Source organism: Mixophyes fleayi, chromosome 11, assembly GCF_038048845.1.
Source record: "Mixophyes fleayi isolate aMixFle1 chromosome 11, aMixFle1.hap1, whole genome shotgun sequence".
NCBI classification, from domain to species: domain Eukaryota; kingdom Metazoa; phylum Chordata; class Amphibia; order Anura; family Limnodynastidae; genus Mixophyes; species Mixophyes fleayi.
The window spans coordinates 54,708,938-54,729,449 of record NC_134412.1 but is presented as its reverse complement, the minus strand read 5'-3'; the positions used below and the strand labels follow the sequence as shown (position 1 = coordinate 54,729,449).

Genomic DNA, 20,512 nt, shown 5'->3' with positions numbered 1-20,512 from the left:
TGAAAGAGAATTCAGCACAGTGATCGACGTAGGAGGTTACTTCCGAAAAATGTGGAAAAGATGATGTTCATCAAAATGAACTACATCTTCCACGAGAAAGGCCTTTACCATCAAAGACATCCAAGTACTGACAGTTCTCCAATGGCGGATTCCAGCGGAGATGAATTAATAGTCTGTGATGATGATGTACACACTGATGAGGGTGAGGATGATGCTGAAGATGATGACGACAACATCTTTTTAAAACTTTCACTATAAGTGTAGGGTGTAATCTACCCCCAAAGAGAAAAGGAACTTGGGGCATTTCTATTTAACGTACAGTCTTTGCAGGCTGCTGTTTTGTTAGTTTCACTATCAGTGTAGGGTGTCATACACAGACAGAAGCTGCTGTTTTGTCAGTTTCAATATCGGTGTAGGGTGTCATACACAGACAGACACCAAACTGCCTTTGGCCATTTCTATTTTATTGTACAGTCTTTGCAGGCTGCTTCTTCTTCTATTTCAATTTTAATCTCTGGGAATCATCTAGACCCAAACAGAACATCTGCTTTGGGCATTTCTATTTATAAAATAGTCTTTGCAGGCTGCTCCTTTTTTTATTTAACTATGTGTAGGGTGTAATAAACACCCAAAGACGATGGCTACATTGCCAATAGTCAAAGATGGAGAGGAAGACAAGCAGACTTGTCTGTAGAATTTGCAGGCAAGTGTTACATTACATTGAATAAATATGAATTTCTATAGCTCTTTTTACACCGTTGGCTGCCACCCTGGATTGGTGTGTGTAGCTGTAGAGTTAAGGACGGCCTACCAGGAATTAAACTGTATTTTTCCTAATTTGCACTAATAAGATTTGGGTGTAATCTAGATTCAAACAAAAAAGATGCTTTGGGCATTTCTTTTCATCGTACAGTGTTTGAAGGCTGCTTTTTTTTTTATTTAATTATAACTGTAGGGTGTAATATGCAGATATGCAGATAAACACCAAACTGCCTTTTTTGCTATGAATTTCGATCGCTCTTTTTAGTGCGTTGCCTGGCACCAAAGAAGTATTGGAGAGCAAACAATAATAATGATTTGTAGGAATTTTTTTTTTAAGGCAAAATAATCTCAGAACCATGCTTAATATTTATTTAACTTGCTATGTAAAGAAAAAACTTATATGCTGTATGGCAAGTTTAAGATGAGTAATTTTACTCTGCAGAAAAAGTTGTAGCATAACCATTAGTTTGTCCAGGTGCAATTTTGCAACCTTTAGCTGGATTTGCTCCTCTCAATAATTCCCGATATGTAATATGCAAGTGCTAAACATATTTTACAAACTTAATGTAGCGCCTAAACATGTTGTTACTGAATTGTGCTTACCAGAGAGCAAGATGAACATGTCCCCACCTAGCCTTTGCGTTGCCATAATAATAAGTGTAAATGTAAACATAGTGTAGTGACTCATATAGTTACATTTTGTACCATAACGGGTCATTATATACAGCAATAGTACAAGACGTCGAATGCACTATCCAAGTTCAAAGAACTGGACTCTGTGATACACGCCGGCATTTCACCTTCCTGGCACTGCTAGGCAGATAACAAACTGGGTCTTGCAGACCACGCCCCTCGCGCTGATTGGACACTACTCCTGGCAATCGGTCTGCCGCGTGACGTCACCAGCCCGCCGATGTATCTACTTCCGCCCTTGTGAGTGATGATAATTGTTCCAGGTACATTGTAAGCATGTCATTTATTATATGACATGTTCATGTATTTTCACGCTTTTTGGTTTAGATCTGCGTTCAGAGAGCCACGCATATCATATTTATGCTACACAATTAAAGTAGTTATTGTTAACCTGCATGTCTGCAATGGATAGTGGTTAGGTGGATCACCTTGTTTACACACATTCTTATTTTAAAAATCCATACATCTTCAGATTGGGTTTGGTATAACTTTGCATATGACCTACTCTATCCATGGATCTCCATTAGCCCTATGCCAAATTCCATACATGCCAAATTGTACAGATAGATGAGTAAGCCATATATTTAGTATATCCTGAAAGTATTTCTGTATGTGTGTATAATTTATAACTGAATGTTAAATGTGAGTTAATATAAGGATTTTATACATTTTAAACTGTTTCCATGATGTTTTCAATTAGAATCTAATTATTAGATTGCATTTCTACAATGATGCACAATAAATTATTTTTGATAACTATGAGCTTGAGGGTCATATATTATTCCAAGAACAGCATAGTTACCAAGGTTATATAAATCAATGTTCAGTGCTGTCCAAACTTGGTGTTGGAATAAATGATGTCTCTGTAGAATTAGTAATAAAGTTTGTAATTATTATTTTCTTCCAGAAGCTAGTGTGTAAACCTATGTTTGAGTAGCTGTCCTTGGAGCACAACAATGCCCTTGTTTCGTCAAGTTGGGGAGAAGCAGCTACCCCATGAGATCATATTTATGTCATGGTCACCCAAAAGAGATCTTATTGCACTTGTCAACAAAGCTGGAGAGGCAAGTTTCATACTTCTGTTACCTATTGATTTACATTTTCATTTTGCTTCTCTGCCTTTTAGCTAAGATCAAGTGTAGTGTCTATCCTTATCAGGACGGACTACCTTGGTTTTCCGTCTGGGATCTGCAGAGAAAGCTCGGGATAAGATGTGTTTTCAGAGTGGTGACCTGGGGGTCCCATAAAGTCACTGATGCACTGTCATATGATTTTTAGGCACTTTTGCACTCCTTACCACTTTCTTTTTTGCAATCACCTACTTTTATCTGGGCAGGAGACTGTAAAATTACCAGGGCTTGAGCTGTACCCACATGGCACCGTTTATGTCACGTCTTGTTTATTGCTTTCACTTTTATGTTTATTTTTTGCACACTCTAGTGGTACGGTTGACTGTTTTGGCTTCTGCAATTCCCTGACTATCTAAGGTGGGCGGTGTTCCTACCCCCCTGAAAACCTTCCATGCCCTTCCATGATCCAGGGGTGGGCAAGTTTCCGAACCTTGGGTGAGGTCTCAGGGTAAAAGAAACACCCTGGAATTGTGGTGAAGAGGGATCTGAAGACCCCTGCCCCGTAAGGGACCTTTTGATCTCCGGTGTCAGGGGACCTTACCCTTTTGCACTTTTTGGTTTTTCAACCTTTTTTTTTTGTACTTGGGACACAGAAGCACAGATCCTCTCAATATAAGTAGCTACATTTTACAATTCTAATTTATTAATTGGGAAAAGTAAATGACCCAATGTTTACTAAAACAAAAAAGGAAGCAAGATCAAATTTGTTGATTAGAATAATTACATTTACCTATTTGCTTATACTTTTACAGCTAGGTAAATGATCTTAGTGAATACTTTTTTTGTGCCCATAGATAAAGACAAGCTGCTTTTTATATGTTTTCCATTGTTGTCCATGATTTTTATCACCACAATATAATGTTCATGTTTAAATAAAGCTTGTTAAAACTGTGTACTGTGTACACGACGCCTTACCTTATTTTCTTTGTCAATAATTAGTGTTCTCTTTTCTATGAAGGTGTTGCTCCATCGATTGGCAAATATTCAGAGAGTGTGGAATTTACCCCCTAATGAGAATACGGGAAAGGAAGTAACATGCCTAGCTTGGAGACCTGATGGCAAAAGTAAAGTGAACTAATGATATTTTTATCCGTGATAAATTTGTGGTTTATTTAATTACCTTCAGTTCTGCTCTCTGTTTATGTCAATAGTTTTAGCTTTTGGTGTGGCTGACACCAAGAGGGTTGTGCTTTGTGATGTGGAAAAACCTGAGAGTCTCCATTCCTTCTCCGTGGAAACGCCAGTCTCCTGCATGCATTGGATGGAAGTGACGGAGGAGAACAGGCAAGTGCACCACTGTGATCACTATGTGACTTGCTTAATACAATTGTGCAAGTGGAACACATGCTAGAACTCGTAGCAACCAATCCAATATTGGCTTTAATTAGCTAATCTAAAAGCTAATATCTGATTTCTATGACTTACTGCTCCATCATTGCTTTTCTTTTTTTTTTTTAATACAAGTTATTACGCAAGAACTCCATGCTAAAGTTGTTTTCTCAGTCATCTAATCTGGGGGACACTGCTACCAGTTGGGTTGTATGAGGGCGCATGGAGTTGGCATTTAAATAGTTAACTAACTAAACTACTGCTGACTCCTCCCCTCTGCAACCCCTTCTAGCCTCAGTTTAATTTAAGTGCCCAAGGAGTTGAGCATTTTCTAATTGAGTGCTTGGGCACAGTTTAAGATAGATTTAGTTATTTTATTTTTTTATAGTTCTACTCTCGGGAGTAATAAGTGTAATGTTATCCATTAAATTAGTGGTCCATGTGCAAGTGGACGAAGAATCTACTCCTGCCCATATAGACAAGCTATCTGGCTTGTCTTTAGGGTGACAGCCGCTGCTCGCTGCGATAATGTAACCGGTTCTTTCTCCGGGATTGGCACTGCCGACGGGCAGAAAGCGCGGTGTCAGGAAGATTGCTGGACATGTTGGGGGATAGCAAGTTCCCTGCTAAGGCAATGGGGGAACACAGGCCAAGTCCACGGTAGTTCCTGACCAGGTCAGACTGCTTAAACACTGGGCACGTTTATGTTTACTCCGATCCGCAGGCATTTCACTCTGGAGGTGTGCACCGCACTGCGGACGGTTGTTTTGAATGAACCTGTTCGGTTGGGGGAGAGTGAATATCCTCTCCCTGCTATGTGGTATGCTCCAGCGAGCAAATTCTCCCACCGAAGCAACGGGACTGCAAGTGTAGACGGAGGTCTCTCAAGCCACTCTCTGAGAAGAGAGTAGTGTGGTTGTTGCTGACTCCTTCTTCTCCCTTTCTTTTCTGCTCCTCCTGGCATCCAGCTAAGTACAAAACTTTTTTGTTGCTGCGAGGGGTACTCATACTCTTAGAATTGCCTAGGGCAGTGGTTCCCAAACTGTGCGCCGTGTCTCCCTAGGGTGCCGTGGCGACCTCACAGCGGTGCCGCGGCCAGGGCTAGTGGTAAGCAAAGTGTCTACTTGGTAATTATTTTGACTTAAGGGTGACTTGAAAAAATTATGGAGACCCTAAGGGATCCACTGGCCTAGGGCCTTTTTCTTCCCACACATATATAGAAGGGCTCGTCTGATCAGTGTGTAATTTGTAGGTTATTCCCTTGTTACAATTCTCATATTTTGGGCTCTATACACCACCACAATGGATTTAAAATGAAACAGGCAAGATGTGCTTTAACTGCAGACTTTCAGCTTTAAATTGAGGGTATTTTCATCCAAATCAAGTGAACGGTGTAGGAATTACAACGGTTTCTATATGTGCCTCCCACTTTTTAAGAGACCCAAAGTAATGGGACAATCGACTCAAAAGCTATTTCATGGACATGTGTGGGCTATTCCCTCGTTATTTCATCATCAATTAAGCAGGTAAAAGGTCTGGAGTTGATTCTAGGTGTGACATCTGCATTTGGAATCTGTTGCTGTCGACTCTCAATATGAGATCCAAAGAGCTGTCACTATCAGTGAAGTAAGCCATCATTAGGCTGAAAAATCAAAACAAACCCATCAGAGATGTAGCAAAAATATTAGGTGTGGCCAAATCAACTGTTTGGAACATTCTTAAAAAGAAAGAACACAATGGAGAGCTCAGCAACACCAAAAGACCCGGAAGACCACGTAAAACAACTGTGGTGGATGACAGAAGATTTTTTTCCCTGGTGAAGAAAAACCCCTTCACAACAGTTGGCCAAAACAAGAACACTCTCCAGGAGTTAGGTGTATATGTGTCAAAGTCAACAATCAAGAGAAGACTTCACAAAAGTGAATATAGAGGGTTCACTACAAGATGTAAACCATTTGTGAGCCACAAAAACAGGAAGACCAGATTAGAGTTTGGCAAAGAACATCTAAAAAAGCCATTACAGTTCTGGAACAAGATCCTATGGACGGATGAGACAAAGATCAACTTGTACCAGAGTGATGGGAAGAGAAGAGTATGGAGAAGGAAAGGAACTGCTCATGATCCAAAACATACCACCTCATCAGTGAAGCATGGTGGTGGTAGTGTCATGGCGTGGGCATGTATGGCTGCCAATGGAACTGGTTCCCTTGTATTTATTGACAATGTGACTGCTGACAAAAGCAGCAGGATGAATTCTGAAGTGTTTCGGGCAATATTATCTGCTCATATTCAGTCAAATGCTTCAGAACTCTTTGGACGGCTCTTCAGAGTGCAGATGGACAATGACCCGAAGCATACTGCAAAAGCAACCAAAGCGTTTTTTAAGGCTAACAAGTGAAATGTTACGCAATGGCCAAGTCAATCACCTGACCTGAATCCGATTGAGCATGCATTTCATTTGATGAAGACAAAACTGAAGGGAAAATGCCCTAAGAACAAGCAGGAACTTAAGATATTTGCAGTAGAGGCCTGGCAGAGCATCACCAGGGATGAAACCCAGCGTCTGGTGATGTCTATGCGTTCCAGACTTCAGGCTGTAATTGACTGCACAGGATTTGCAACAAAGTATTAAAAAGTGAAAATTTGATATAGGATTGTTTAGTTTGTCCCATTACTTTTGGTCTCTTAAAAAGTGGGAGGCACATATAGAAACCGTTGTAATTCCAACACTGTTCACCAGATTTGAGTTAAAGCACATCTTGTTTGTTTCAATTCAAATCCATTGTGGTGGTGTATAGAGCCCAAAATATGAGAATTGTATCGATGTCCCAATATTTATGGACTCCATATATATATATATATATTTTAAAAGTGTGAGAAGGACAGAGATTAAGTATATATGCTTGTAGGGCGCAGTTTTTGGGTTATTGACAAAACAAAACACTGTTCTTATTGCCCACCCAACCTGTGTGTGTGTGAAGTGCGTGCATCAGATTGGTGTATTTCCTTTCTCTGCTGTTATCATGTCACCTTGCTGTCTGGGGGGGAGTTGGTGTGGGTGTCATCACTGTTGAAATATATCTCTTTACTTGCTCAGCTTATAAAACGCCAAGCGGAAGTGCAAGTAACCACTGCTTACTCCGTGGCAGGTTCCACTCCTTCTACCTCAGTGAACACATTCCTGCTGCAGAAGTTAATGTGGGGGCGGTGTCCCAGGTTTTTGCTCTGACTCCTGAGTCCAACCAGGGGGAACTGGTTTGGTAATCCTCCTTGGATCTATCGGAGATTGCGGAGTCCGCATGGAAAAATTCTGACCGGAAATTTTCTTTTCCTCGCCAGTTTCTACATCTTTATCCGTTACAGGAGCAGGATGTGTTGCGCTGGGAACAGATTCCCAAAGTGGGATACGCCTGTGGCTTGGTTAGCCCGTCATACCACATTGCAGGTTCCCAGCTCGGCGGTCCTACAGGACCCCACGGACAGGAAAAATGAAAGTTTTCTTAAAAGAATGTTTGCAACAGCGGGCTCTTCATTTAGACCCATGTTCTTATCTACATGGAAACCTAGTGTCGCACGCCGCTCACCCACGGTTGCCACCCGGTAACCTGAATATCATTCATTCCTCATTCCCTGCTTCTTCCCTGGCTGTCAGCCCAGCAATCTGCTCTGCACATGCGCAGGTAATCATCTCACCTTTGTTCTCCTGTCCCGCTCATTCATTGGTTACCTCTCATTTATAAGGCTCCTCCCAGCACCTCTCAGTGCTGGTTATTCTCGTCAGACTCTTGGCGTGGAAGCAGCTCATGCACTCTGCTGCTGCAATCACCTATTACCTGCTCCACTCCTTAGTGGTAACTTCTGCAGATCATCGCTATCATCTCTCCAAGTGTACTGCTGCAAATTACCTACTATCGCTCTGTGGACTATCACTGAGCATCATTCAGTCATCCTGCTATCTAGTGCCTACATTCTTCTCTGTACTAGGTTCTCTATCACCGCTCACTAGGAATTCCCCTAGAGGGTTGCAACCTGCAGGGTGGAAGCTGCCAAGGCCAAATTCCCTTGCGGAAACCTCTGGTGAAAACCTTCCACTTTGTTAGATTCCGTGGCTCTGGGTGAAGAACCATCAATCCCAGGCAGAACAGAAGGGTCCCACTCATCCTAGTGAATCCTGACACCTAGGCTGACCAATTGGCAGCAGGTTTGCAGAATTCCTCTTCCTTTTGCTCTCCATTTGAACTCTGCTTCGGTCGTTTCTACTACAGTTATGACTGCGGTGGCCAGGAGAACCCTCCTTTGATTTCACTCTTGGGATGCAGACACAGAGTCCAAGAAGTTGCTGGAGGCCTTGCCATACTCTGGGTCAGTCCTTTTTGGTCCAGAACTGGACACTACGGTTTCTCAATCAACTGGAGATAAGAGTAATTTCCTCCCAGTGAATACTCTTAGGGATAGGCCGGCCAGGTTCAGTTCCTTTCGGCAGTCCTTTTGGGGCCACCAGTCTAGCAGGGGTCAGTCCTTGGGTAGAGGAGGGTCTTTTTCATCCCAAGGTAAGTCTCACAGGTGTAGGGGTTCCTCCTCTAGGAGGCGCCCCATCTCCAAAGTCCCGGACAAATCCTCAGCAAGATGGGAGAATCCCTCTCCTCACGGCTGCGGGAGTAGGGGGCCGTCTGCAACTCTTCAGAGACCAGTGGGTGGCTTCCTCCCGAGACAGCTGGATCTTGGGGATCATAAATAAAATCAATAAAACAACTGATCGATATGGCGCTCCTTAGAATGTGCTGCCTAGTACATATAAAAGAGTGTCCACTTTCCTCTAAAAAATATTGACAAGCAATAAAAATAGGTTATACGTACATCAGGCGCTCATTCTGTAGCACATCAATAGATAATATTTCAAACAATTCTAAGAGTTACAAACAGATCTTCTTATCTGTTAATGACTTTCAGCATGACACTAAAACTCAAGACAGCCGGGACTCGACCTGTAAACTGGAGACTTCAATCAGGATATGTACAATGCCTTTGCCTCGAAGGAATCTGGTATGAGTCCATTTGTAACTTTTAATTGCTGGATATCTGAGTTCAATTCTTAGTCTGTTTTTATTTAGTTCTTTTATTATTATTGTGTACAATAAATGATAATACACTAGATCTCCATTTTCTATTTTCATTCTGTGGAGGGACTTTTCAGAGTTTGGAATGGAAGGAGAAAGGAAAAAATAGGGAGGAAAAGTATCTCTTTGTTTAAAGGCGATTTAACATCAGAAACACTGTAAGCATGGGTCCCGTGGGAACAGAACTGTGTGTGAAGAACACAAGAGTGTTTTTTGGTGTTTTCTTCTAAGGATTTCACGGTGACAATAGAAGCCTTCTCTATTCCCTCATGGGCTTTATGTTAACTGGTATGGAAGTATATGTTACATACTACACCATTATATGTATTTCATGTCTTGAGTTTTAGTGTCCTGCTGATAAGATCTGTCTGCAATTCTTAGAATTGTTTGGAATTTTATTTATTGATGTGCTACAGAATGAGTGCCTGATGTACGTATAACCTATTTTTATGGACCTTGGGGATCATGTTCAAAGGATACATAGTAGATCTCTTGGGTTTGGCTCCTCAACGGTTTATCGCAACTCCTCTGTCTCACGACTTACTGAAACGACCGGCTTTTATACGAGCCGTCGATTCACTTGTTTCAGCAGGAGTCATATTCAGGATTCCAGAGTTGCAGAAAGGCCAGGGTTTTTATTTAAATCTGTTCCTGGTTCCAAAACAGGACAGGTTGTTTCTGCCAATCTTAAATCTCATGGGGCTGAACCAGCACTTGCAGGCGGACAAGTTCTGGATGGATTCGGTCTGCTCAGTCATCAGTGGGCTGGAACCCCAGGAGTTTATGGTGTCGACAGACATCTAGACGTTCCCATTTGGGACCGGTATCAATCCCTCCTTTGTTTCACGATAAGAAACCATATCTAATTCAGGGAACTTCCTTTCGGTCTTTCCACAGCGCTCTGCGTGTTCACGAAGATTAAGTCAGTCAAGGTCGATGGTCTGAGAGCCATGGGAGTGAACATAATTCCACATCTGGATGATCTCCTTGTCAAGGCCTCTACGAGCCACATTCTGGAACAGCATCTTCCTACCATTCGGGTCCTAGAACAGCACGGATGGATTATAAATTATCTGAAATCCCAGTTGATTCCTTCTCAAAGAATGTTTTTTTTGAGCCTCCTGATGGGCACCAGTCGGCAGAAGGTGTTTCTGCCAGACAGCAAGGCTTGTGCGATCAGGACCTCTGTGCAGAGGCTCCTCCGGTCTATTCGTCCTTCCATAATGATGGGCATGAAGCTCCTGGGTCAGATGGTTTCCTTCTTTAAGACCCTCCCATACAGCCGGTTCCATTCGCAGTTTTTCAGTGGGACCTCTTATGCCAGTGGTCAGGGTTTCCCCTCCATCTTGAATCTCAGAGGTTTCATCTATCCAGGGTGGCCGTCTCTCCCTCCAGTGGTGGGCAGAAACGGAGCATTTGGTGACAGGAATGTCCTTTGTCCTCTTCTGCCGGATGTTTGTCCTCTTCTGCCGGATGTTTGAATCTGTGGTTCCTTCGTTGGGGCTTTTGCATTATAATGAGACTAGCAGGGGTTGCTGAGGGGAGGAGTCGGCAGCAGTTTAGTTAGTTAACTATTTAAGTGTCAACTCCGTGCGCCCTCATACAAACACCCCCCCCATGGTAGCAGTGTCCCCCAGATGGACTCGGAGAAAGAGATTTAACGTAAGTACCAAAATCATCTTTTTTTAATAAAACAACCTGACGAGCATATCTGCAGAGTTTACACTGTACTCACTCCAACTTTGCTGGCTAACCATTCTCAATTGATCTACATTCTGCAGAACTTCATCATATTACTCAGCTCTGTACAGAGAATATTGCAAGTATTGCCGTTGTACCACAAATGCTGAGGGAATGCACTGCTGTGCCATCCAGTCAGTACCTCTCACTGCATTCATTCAAAGTTCTCTGTTGCATCAATCTTTGGAAAACAGATCCATAGCTGGTAAAGCATTGATATATACAGCAGGATTGGTGGGGATCCCAGATTTGGGAACACCACTGTTAGGCTAGTCAGGCGGGCTGTTTTTATTATAAACAAATTTATTCTGGAGTTCTTATTTTATTAAGGCTATAAGTGTAAAGATATCCCTGTTTATCTAGTTCAGGGGTTAGCAATGTTTTTCTCTTTGTGTGCCATACACGTGTGAATCCTAAAAGTTGAAATATTTTTCAGAGTGCCACCACCATTAGAACATATACAAACTTTTATAAAAGTAGATAGGTGAGGAGGCCGGGTGAGTATTCTGACTCTGTCTGGGATTAGTACTGGAGTGTTGATTGTTGTCCCTGAAGGAAATAGGAATATAGACACTCTAGCGTGGGCTCGCAGAGACTGGGGTGCTCTGTGTGGAAGGAGATGGAGCAGGAATAGAAGAGGAGGAGAATCAGGTGCCACTTAAAATGTCCTTGAGTGCCGCCTTCTAGCACTCATGTTAACTGTTACGGACACCTGATCTAGTGACATTCAAAGCTCTGTTATAAATCTCTGTCATCAAAATATAGATTTTATGTAAGTGAAGGACACGTGTAAAACCACTGCCTATTACTCTGAAGGTTCAAATTTCGGATTTCACACAGCTCAGGGACAAATGTGCAGAGTTTGCTACATGTAAAGCTTTCAATACACCTTGTGAATATTGTTTACATTTTCGCTAGCCAGGTGGAAGTGATGGTTCTGCCATATTTTTCATTAATTGCTGTAAGTGCATAGAATACTTTAATCTTATTTAGAAAGCATTACAGCCCTGTCTTAACCACTCCCCTTTTGCTATCATTGCATAAGCAGCACAAACCTGGACGCAAGAAAACCTCAAAGCCCTATTATAAATATAATGCAGCTTTAAAAAAGGAGATTTCAATTGGCCGCATTACTGTAAAAAGTAACGCAGCGTGTGCATTATTACCCACGTTGCGCTAATAGTACGTGTAATTACAGTTTAACGCCGGCAGGGAGCTGCGAGCAGAATGCAGGCTTAAACTTACTGTATTAACAGTAATAGATTTATTCGCTGCGTCACTCACGGCAGATTTGAATTCCCCCTTTTGTGTTATTTCTATTTTTACCAGCTGCCACTTTACAAATGTTCACTCCCTTTACTATGCAAGCATATTTTTTATTCACTTAAGTGAAATATGTAGTTAGATGTCTCTGCATCTCTTTACATACATACAAAATAATACATATACTTTTCCAGTGGGAGCTCTTTACTATTGTCAGCACAGTTATGGAGGAAAACATTATCTAAATGTGAAGTTGACTTTACTAGAACTCTTTCTATTCTGGCACACTTAATATAGCACCCCAGTATCCCCACTACCTAAAACCAGAAGCTAGTTTGAGCTGTTTATGCTGTGAGCTCGGGGAGAATGAGTCTGGTCGTCTCTCATCCATAGAGCTGAGTAGAGCAGTCTAAATGGTGATGCGTAATCTGTATCCGGATACTCTATTTATCTTTTGTATTTTTTTTTTATTTATCTTAGTATCTTGAAATCATTTTATAGTGCAGAAGATGAATCCAATGTTCTTCTCCCAAGGTTACCTGCGCTGCCAAAAACGTAAGGATATCATTTTACTTTGTTATAATGTTGATAAGTAAAGTACATACAATAGTGTGCAAAAGTTTTAGGCAGGTGTCGAAAAAATGCTGCACAGTAAGAATGCTTTAAAAAATAGAAGTGATAATATTTTATTTTTATCAATGAATAAAATGCAAAGTGGATGAACAGAAGAGAAATCAAATCAATATTTGGTGTGACCACCCTTTGCCTTCAAAACAGCATTAATGCATCAATTCTTCTAGGTACACTTGCACACAGTTTTTGAAGGAACTTGGCAGGGAGGTTGTTGTGATGTGACTTTCATCTGATTCCTTGGCCAACCACTGTGTCTACGGTCCTCAACATTGTCTGTTTCTTTGTGCTTTTTCAAAAGCGCTTGAACAGCACTTCTTGAAACCCTAGTCTGCTTTGAAATCTTTGCCTGGGAGAGACGTTCCTGATGCAGTATAACTACCTAGTGTCTTGTTGCTGTGCTCATTCTTAACCATGGTGTAGAACCTGTGACCGGAAACTCTTCCACAACCTGACCTTTCCAGCAGAGTTTGACTATTCCTTACCCAGTTTTAAGCCTCCTACACAGCTGTTTTTGATTCAATTAATGATCATTTCAACCTACATATGACAATGATTTGTTATTGCTCAAGAGCACTCCCCTAACTGCTAATTTAAATCTAACTGCTGTCAACCTTCTGATATTTTATGCTGTAATCATTGCCTTAAATTCTCTAAGCTGAAAATACTATAATAATGTCACACATCAACAAACTTCGCTCAGCTGTTTTTTTTAATTAAACTTGACAACAACGTCTTATCACCTACGCCTGCAAGTAATGTCAACGTAAAGAGGTCATCCCTCTTTCTCTAGGCCTGTGGGAGGAGTGTCAGGTATAAAACCCTGCTTGTTTCATTGTTCAGGGAGATCAACGCTGGGCTAGCTGGCTGATCTGGACAGAGAGCTGGACTATGTATAGTAAGCGTTGAGGGTCTCCATAATTGCTGTGCAAGTATACGGTGTCAAAACATTATTACCATCCTGACAATAAAGAACCATAAAAAGGAAGAAGTTGTACGCGTGTGCTTTTGCAGTAGCAGGCTCTTGCCACAATATATATATATATTATATATATTAACCTTTGCTGAGAACAAACCAATGCAGCGCTCAACAGCTAAATCCAAAGAAGGACCTGCTTTGGAGATTAATCATCACTTCACCAGTCAAGAAAAGGGGAGCACACAACAGGACCCACCTTCACCACCACAAGCCTCGATGGAACATAAAGAAACATTCCTCCTACAATTCCATCTACCAAAGATGATATTGTCACCCTGAAAAAGTTCATCACAGATTTTAAGTAATCTCCCGAATCTCAGCTCGAGAAGGTGGTGTTGTCTGTTCAAGCAGATCTGTATGAATTGAACCCTCCGCATAATGAACACCTCCAGGATCTGTGATACTTGTTGGTATAACTTCATTTTCTGACGGTAACACTAGTTTGCCTCAGTAGTTTATTTTACCCTACAGTGAAGTATTGGTTTCAAACACAACTGCAGCCTACTTATTTAACTTATTCTCTTGTACCAATCCTGCCTTGTTTTGGGTAAATACTCTACCACTTAAATAGACTGGTCCACATATACTCTCGGAGGCCTACCATCTCCTTCACTGACCATTTGAGATTCTACACAGGAAAAAAAGGCTAATAATTATAGTTGAGACCTGTTGTGTCTACCATCATTTTGCTTAATATATGTATAATTTGTTTATGCTGTTTAGATAAATATAGGGTAAGCTTACAAGGCTTAGTGATTCCTTATTCTAGCTGTCTTCACTGTTTTTCTCTAGGAGTAGGGAAGTGGCGGCCACCCGGATACAATGGACAGGGCTTGTTTCGCTTTCCTGACAAACTCACACTGACTGTTTCGTTGTTGACAGGAATAGAAGAACTGTCTATGATTTGTAGTCTATGATTGTTTTGCTACCGCCATATATCAATATTTTTATTGAATATGTATAGCACTTGGTATATATCACATTATATATGGTACCAGCTGCATGACAATATAAATGCCCATATATGTATACAAAACAATAAAACCATTGTCAGCGCTTGTCCTTAACACTGCATATGTGTTAATTACTTTTCAACATAGCTGCAGTGAAATGTCTGGTTAATTCTGAGCAATGTATATTACCTGTTTTGGTTCATATCTGGCAATTTCAATCTTTGGATTTAGTGTTCCTGTAATAAGTGGAATAATCTCTGTGGTATTGGCTCTTTGTGGTATCATTTTTTAGGCCATTTTGTTTATTTCCTATCAGAAAACATTTCTACGTAGACCCCTGACTAAATTTTAGAATACGGTGTAGGAGTTAGTTTTTTGCATAGCGCATACATCTTGCTTAATCTCAATTTACACAGATACCTTTGCTGCTGTCTTGATTTCATAATAAGTGACTTTTGGGTCCTTCCACATCAAATCAACACAGGGTTTCAAACTGACAGGTTCAGATTGTAATGAAACTTGGTATACTAAATGCTGCCATGGATGTAAAGAAACCCCCCACATCTTAAGCTGGTATGTGCACTGGTTTTGAAGTTATACACCTTTAAAGTTGCACTTTTTTAATGAAAAATTTGCTTTTAACGTTGTTTTAAATTGCATTTGTAGCTCATCTGATTGAGCTAGAGAGTTGGACAAGGTCTCATTTAAACCTCTTTTTATGGGCTTTCATATGATGTATAACACAGGAATTGTTATGACAGGAATGATGTACAACGCACTGAATTATAAGCATCCGCCTTTCAAACTTAAAGTGGAGTTTAAGTTCCTTACTTCGAAAACAGCTTTTTTGGTTATATCTACAGCTAGGAGGGGGGGTGATTTGACATTTAAGTATAAAATTCCAGCTTGCGTCACTTCTGAATTAGTCTTACAAAGGTTTTTACCAATCTGTGATAAATACAGTTTTGGATTTGCAATCATTTCTAGGCTATTTAGGCAAATATAGACAGGCAATAATAACATTCACAATAGTCTAGAATTTGAGGTAACTTGTTGCCATGCTATGACAGAACTAAGCATTAACAGAAGTATTTTGTACAAGTTAAAAGCAATATGTAAAATATTATATGTAATCTCCTAATGTTTCACTATATTATGTGCAGTGTGTTCTACGTTAACATGTTATATATTTTTTTTTTCAGTTACAATGCCACTGCAAAAATCTTTAGGTAAGCTAGAGTGAGATTTGAGTTTTTTGGGGGTTTTAATTTTGTTTTGTTTTACAGTACAAAACAGCAGCAGGTGTAGTCAGGAACAAATGCCATAACTCTGGCTAGAGCAAAGTAAATAATAGTCAAATCATCCTCATATTAAGTAGTTAATATTTATTGATCTAGTAAAGTGGAAATAGCCTTTAAAACCATATCCATCTCTGTCCCTGTCCCTCTCACCTTAACCCTCTCACCTTAACCCTCTCTTGACAGGGAACCCCCAGTTGTTTTAGTTCCCTTGGTATGAGAAGATTGACAGGGCTTGAGCACTTCCAGGTTAGGATCTTCTTTTTTAGTTTTTAAGAAAAAAGCCTCTTGTCTACTTTGGCCAGGCTTTTAGCTTGACATGCATAGTGTGACAGGAGATGGACTGTTGTCGCTCTTCTCTATCCACTACCTCCATGGCATTATCTCTCTGAACTGTCTCTTAGTTACCTTTTTGGAGTTTGGTTCTTCTTAATCCACAGGAGGGGATAGTTATCTGGCCTCATTGATCTGTGCTGCTCCATTGCGCTGACTGCTGTAAGTGTTTATGGAGAACGTCCTCCTCTCATCGCCCTCTCTCCTTTGCAATGCATGAAGGGGTAAGGTGGGGATGGAACCTGTATGATCTCTTGCAGCCACATATATATATATATATATATATATATATATATATATATATATATATATATATATATATATATATGTGTATATGGTTTAGTCTTTGTTTTATGTTGTAAAATTTACCTTTTTCCTGTTATTTTCACATGTCTGAACCCAAGGACCCAACTGTGTATACACAGAAGGCTGCTCCATCTCCATTGTGGCCTCAGCCTCAATAACAACTTTTGTCAAATCGTATGTCTGCAACCCTTACTAGTCCAGTCTACTTTCTGGTAATGTGGGATCGGACTTCCACTAACCTCCCATGAATTGGAATTTGCCATTGCCCTTCCTAATCCTCAAATAGCCAAAAGCTTGTCCACATGTTGGTCACGGTGCTTACTTACTTTGCATTGCTAGCTCCCTCCCCCTGAGTACTTTTCCCCAGTCTCCTCAACAGGGTCTCAACCTCAGCCTAAATGGAATGAAACCCATGTGAGTTCAGTTTCCAAACACTTCCAATCATTCTCATGTTGATGCTCTAGACTCCAACTTGTCAAAACAGGCCATAATTCTCAGAATCACTACTGACAAGTGACTTGAGGTCCTTCTCAAAGCAATTTTCTCCACAGCAGCTTTGGTTATTCAGACTTTGAAATATAGGGCAGATCAGGTTCTCTCAGATACCAAAAAAGGGCATTTTTTTTATTGTCTTATTCAACTTATAGTCCTGTTTTATTATGTGACCCTTCTTTAGACTTGAGCAAAGTTATGGACCAATGTCTACCAATGCTGTGGATCCTGCAGAACAATTGCTGTCCTTGACAGGGAAATCCTTTTTCTCTTTCATCCAGTCTGGGGGACACTGTTTACCATGGGTTGTGGAGGGAAGCTGGGGAGTTGGCAACTAACTAGTTAACTTTAGTACTGCCTACAGACCCCTCCCCTCTACAATTCCCCCGCCTCTTCCTCCTCAGTTTTTTTTAGGTGCCCACGGAGTTGGGCGGCGTTTTTTAGTACCTAGTGTAATTTTAAACTTTTATTTCATTTATTTACTTTTGTAAACTCTTTTTTTACAGATGGCAGCGCTGGTGTGGGTTCTGCTATAGAGAACACACACAGCAGAACAGCTGAATTAGGAGTGACAAGCGGTCTCACCGGACCGCTGTCACTCCTGGAGCCTCCCCGGTAACCGGCGCTGCCACTGCAGGCATAGAGCGCCGGTTATCGGATATCTGTTAAAGCGGCGGCCATCTTGGATCCGGACATAGCGCTATTAAGGAGGAGAGGAGGAAGGGGGCTATAACAGGATCCCCCCTCATGCATAGGATGGGGCATCTGGTATCATCCGCTGCGGAGACCTCCCCTGGAGGTCTCCACTACTCTGCCACATTAACCCCGTTTTTTTCTTGCTGGATTTGGAGCTGCACGAACAGCATTACTGAAGGGGGGGAGCTAAGACATAGAGCTCCCCCCTCCTTCCAGAGAGAGATGGTCTGTCCCAGGCTTTTGGCGCCAAGGAGAAGCCCGGGAAGAGAGAACAGAGCTGAAGGAGCAGGCACCAGGATACTGCTGTTGGACTTCTCCCCTGTTTGGCCTATGGGCTAAGTATCCGATTTACTTAAACACACACTCTGTATTGCTGTGTAAAAAAAGTGGGCTAGTAGGGGTTATTATATAGTTCTCCTACTTGCTTAAGTATTATTTGTGTTTAAGATAATTACAAGTACAACTTTTATATCCAGATTAGTTGATTACTTGTTACACTATTCTCTCCACACATTTATATCTCTCTCTCTATACTCGGCTAAATTTTACAATTTAAGTCTGTGTGTTTGGTGTGCCTTCCTTTATTAAGAAATGACAGATAAGGGAAAGGGCCCTATTGCAAAATATTTTACATGTTCAAAATGTAGTGTAAAATTACCTTGTGGGCAGAAGGACCCGTTGGTGCTCTGCTCCGTCTGCGAAGCAGGGGTCCCCCCTGCGCAAACCCAGCATATTTCAGCCCCACTGACGGAGGAACCGGCCTGGGTGGCCTCCCTGACACTGTCGGTTTCCTCCTTAGCACAGATGGTTTTTCAATCCATTCAGTTGCTTTCTACTGTGGCAACTTCGGTGGCTAATAATACTAGTACACAGTTGGGCCTCCCTGTTGCCACAGGTTCTATTGGAACGTCTATACCAGGACCTTCCTCTTCTCATACAGACCTAGCCCCTGTTCCCACAGAACCGGCATGGTCTACAGCATTTATAAAGGGTTTGGATAAACTAAACCAGTTACTTGAATCCCCAAACATTCCGCCTACTAAAAGGAGGCGGCCTAGATCTGATAATTCCCTTATGGTCCTTTCAGACTCTGAGGAGTTTTCAGAGGAAGAAGTGGAAATTAATTCTGATCCTGACCAGGTTCTACCTTTGGGACAGGAAGAAAGCTCTAAAAGCCAATTTATTAATGATTTGGTTTTAGCAGTGAGACAAGCGTTGGACCTCCCAGAACCGGAGGATCCTACTCCTAGAGACAGAAGTCTCTTTAAGAAGGCCAAAAGAAAGGCTGTCCGTTTAACTCCTTCCGTAGAACTTAAGGATATTGCAGAAGGAGCCTGGAAACAGCCTGATAAGAGGTTCTCTGTTCCCTAAAGGGTTCTCTTCCCTGTACCCATTGCAGGAGGAAGATGTCGTTTGCTGGGAGAGTATTCCAAAAGTGGATATTCCAATAGCCCTATTGGCCAAGCACACTTTACTCCCAGCTCCAGGTTCTGCATCTCTGCAGGATGTCAATGACCGCAGAGTGGAATCCCAGCTGAAATCTATATTTACGGTTGCGGGTTCTTCCTTTAGGCCCACATTTGCTTCAGCTTGGGTGGCTAGAGCCATGGAAGCATGGGCAGACCAGCTGGCAGAGCCCTTGCAGGACTCTGATTTACTTCCCCTGGCTTTGCATTTGAAGGAGGCATCGGGGTACCTTTATGAGGCGGCCCAGAACACAGCGGCTGTATCCTCTTCTATTCAGGCTGCATCTATTTCAGCAAGAAGAACGTTATGGCTGAAATACTGGGAAGGAGATGCCGAATCAAAAAGTCTGTGAAAACCATTCTTTTTTCTGCAGCAGGTTTGTTCGTTCCGGAATTGGATACCCTAATCTGCCAGGCAACGGGGGGCAAGAGTACTTCCTTGCCGATATTGCCTAGCAGGAGCCGAAACCCTCGGTTCAGCTCCTTTCGTCAGCCTTTTCGGGGGACCTCCTTGCCTAGAGGACAGTCCTTTAGAGGCAGACAGCCCAATTCTCGAGGCTCCTCTGCCAGGGGGAGATCCTCGTTTGCAGCTAGGCGCCAGGCCTCCAAGACCCAGGAAAAGCCTGCGTCCTGACGACCTCTCTGTTCTCCTGGAAGGGGCGCCAGTGGGGGTGTCTGTCTTTGTTTCAGGAACAGTGGGCAGCGTCCTCCCAAGATTCTTGGATTCGGGGCATTATATCAGAGGGTTACAGGATAGACCTGCTGGGCCCGGTTCCACATCGCTTCTTCATGACCCCGCTCCCCCGAGATCCATCAAGAAGGCAGGCAATACAGGAATGTGTCGTCTCTCTTCTTTCTCAAAGAGTATCTGCAGGGTCCCAGATTACCAGAAGGGACAGGGGTTTTTATTCAAACCTATTTCTGGTCAAGAAGCCGGACGGCTCCTTTCGTCCCATCCTAAACTTAAAGGGCCTCAATGTGCACTTACGGGTGGACAAATTTCGGATGGAATCCCTAAGGTCAGTGATAAACGGATTAGAGAAGAATCAGTTTATGGCGTCCATAGACATAAAAGATGCATACCTCCATATTCCCATCTGGATCCACCATCAGTCTCTCCTAAGATTCTCGGTGGGATCCTTCCACTATCAGTTTCGGGCCCTTCCCTTCGGCCTCTCAACGGCACCGAGGTTTTTTTTCACGAAGATCATGTCAGTTATGGCAGCATGTCTTCACCTTCAAGGAGTTCAGGTCGTGCCCTATTTAGACGACCTGCTCATCAAATCCCCCACGGAGAATTGCTTACGTCATCACTTATCCCTCAC

The 20,512-nt window shown here is 42.1% G+C and overlaps 1 protein-coding gene across 1 annotated transcript in view; it reads left to right on the top strand.

Moving 5' to 3' along the window:
* Positions 1–1,829: 1,829 nt before the first annotated feature.
* ANAPC4 (anaphase promoting complex subunit 4) overlaps positions 1,830–20,512 on the top strand; it is a 92,203-nt gene continuing 73,520 nt past the window's right edge. Inside the window, exons 1-6 of the mRNA XM_075191161.1 lie at positions 1,830–2,026; positions 2,363–2,519; positions 3,544–3,649; positions 3,737–3,869; positions 12,515–12,589; positions 15,799–15,825. Coding sequence (XP_075047262.1) covers positions 2,412–2,519; positions 3,544–3,649; positions 3,737–3,869; positions 12,515–12,589; positions 15,799–15,825 — 449 coding nt within the window. The 5' untranslated portion in view covers positions 1,830–2,026; positions 2,363–2,411. The remainder of the gene's footprint in view (positions 2,027–2,362; positions 2,520–3,543; positions 3,650–3,736; positions 3,870–12,514; positions 12,590–15,798; positions 15,826–20,512) is intronic.